Below are 1,104 nucleotides of genomic sequence, written 5' to 3' on the forward strand. Positions count from 1 at the left end.
GGGTGCAGACCGACGGGAGAGGCCCGGGCTTCGGAGAAAGGAGACGTCGGAGCCGGGGACGGAAGGGTCAAAATCTGACCGACGGATCAAGACGAGGAGGAGCGAGTGCCTAAGAGGGGTCAGCAATCCCAGGCAGAGCTGGGGGTCAGCACGGAGCGTAAACGCGAGGCGGGTAGAGAGCCTTCGCGGACAGAAGGGCCGCACTGGGGGCGGTGCGGGGAAGCCGCGGCCAGCTGCCAGGAGTGGGGGAGCCGCGCACTCACCGCTCTGCTCCCCCAGGAACACCAGCTTGAATTTCCTCAGCGGATTCCCGAAGTCTCCGCCCGCGGACATGATGAAGCCGAAGGAGCTACTGCTGCCTCAGCCCAGAGACCTCGGACCGACGCTGCTCCAATCGGTAGACGAAAAAGGGGAGAGGAAGGACCGGCGCCGAGCTCTCTCGGACCCTGCAGGGCCCGGCGGCGGAGCGAGACTGGAGGGCAGGACTCCTCCCCACAGACAGGCAGCCGTCGCCGCCGCCTTCCCGCAGAGTCGCCTAGCACCAAGAGGCCCGCGGCTGGGAAAGGAAGGATGGCGGTGTCAGAAGCAGCCAGGGGTGTGCTCTAAGTTCCCAAGGCTAGCCCCGTTCCCTTCTCAGCACCCGGCACCAAGACTGGGGTGAGAGAAGAGGAAGGTACCGAAACCAGAGCCGCAGACGCGTCTGGGACCTCTCACGCGCAACGCCTAAGCTCCCACAGCAGCCGCAGCCGCAGCCCAANTTAGCCTGCTCTCCCGGCTCCTCTAGCGCAGCGGAGACCGGGGCTGGTTAGGTTGCCACGCGAGTCGAGAGAGGCAGGAGGAGGCGGTGCGGAACCCTGGGGAAGTGACGGGGATAGAATAAGGAGCATTTACGTCACTTACATGAGAACCAATCGGAAGAGGCCAAGGGCGGGCAGAGATGGCAGTGAGGTGGTGGCGCGAGAACGCGGGAGGCCCTTGCGCAATGGAAAGCGACGCACGGTGACTGCCATGCGAAGTGTGGCAAGTTGCAGCGGGAGGGGAGGGGAAGTGTGGGAAGGGAGGAGGCAAGGCCGGCACCTAGGTTGAATTGACCCCAGCGCAGTG

General features: G+C 65.0%; 1 protein-coding gene across 2 annotated transcripts in view; it reads right to left on the reverse strand.

Annotated features, from left to right (window-relative positions):
- The window catches only part of RAB6A (RAB6A, member RAS oncogene family), an 81,015-nt gene extending 80,264 nt beyond the window's left edge, over positions 1–751 (reverse strand). For both annotated transcript variants that reach the window (XM_077762253.1, XM_077762255.1), the window contains exon 1: positions 264–751. In XM_077762253.1, the coding sequence (XP_077618379.1) occupies positions 264–333 (70 nt within the window). In that variant the 5' untranslated portion in view covers positions 334–751. The remainder of the gene's footprint in view (positions 1–263) is intronic.
- Between the last annotated feature and the right edge of the window lie 353 nt (positions 752–1,104).

Source organism: Crocuta crocuta, unplaced genomic scaffold (assembly GCF_008692635.1).
Source record: "Crocuta crocuta isolate KB4526 unplaced genomic scaffold, BGI_CrCroc_1.0 scaffold306, whole genome shotgun sequence".
Taxonomy (NCBI): Eukaryota; Metazoa; Chordata; class Mammalia; order Carnivora; family Hyaenidae; genus Crocuta; species Crocuta crocuta.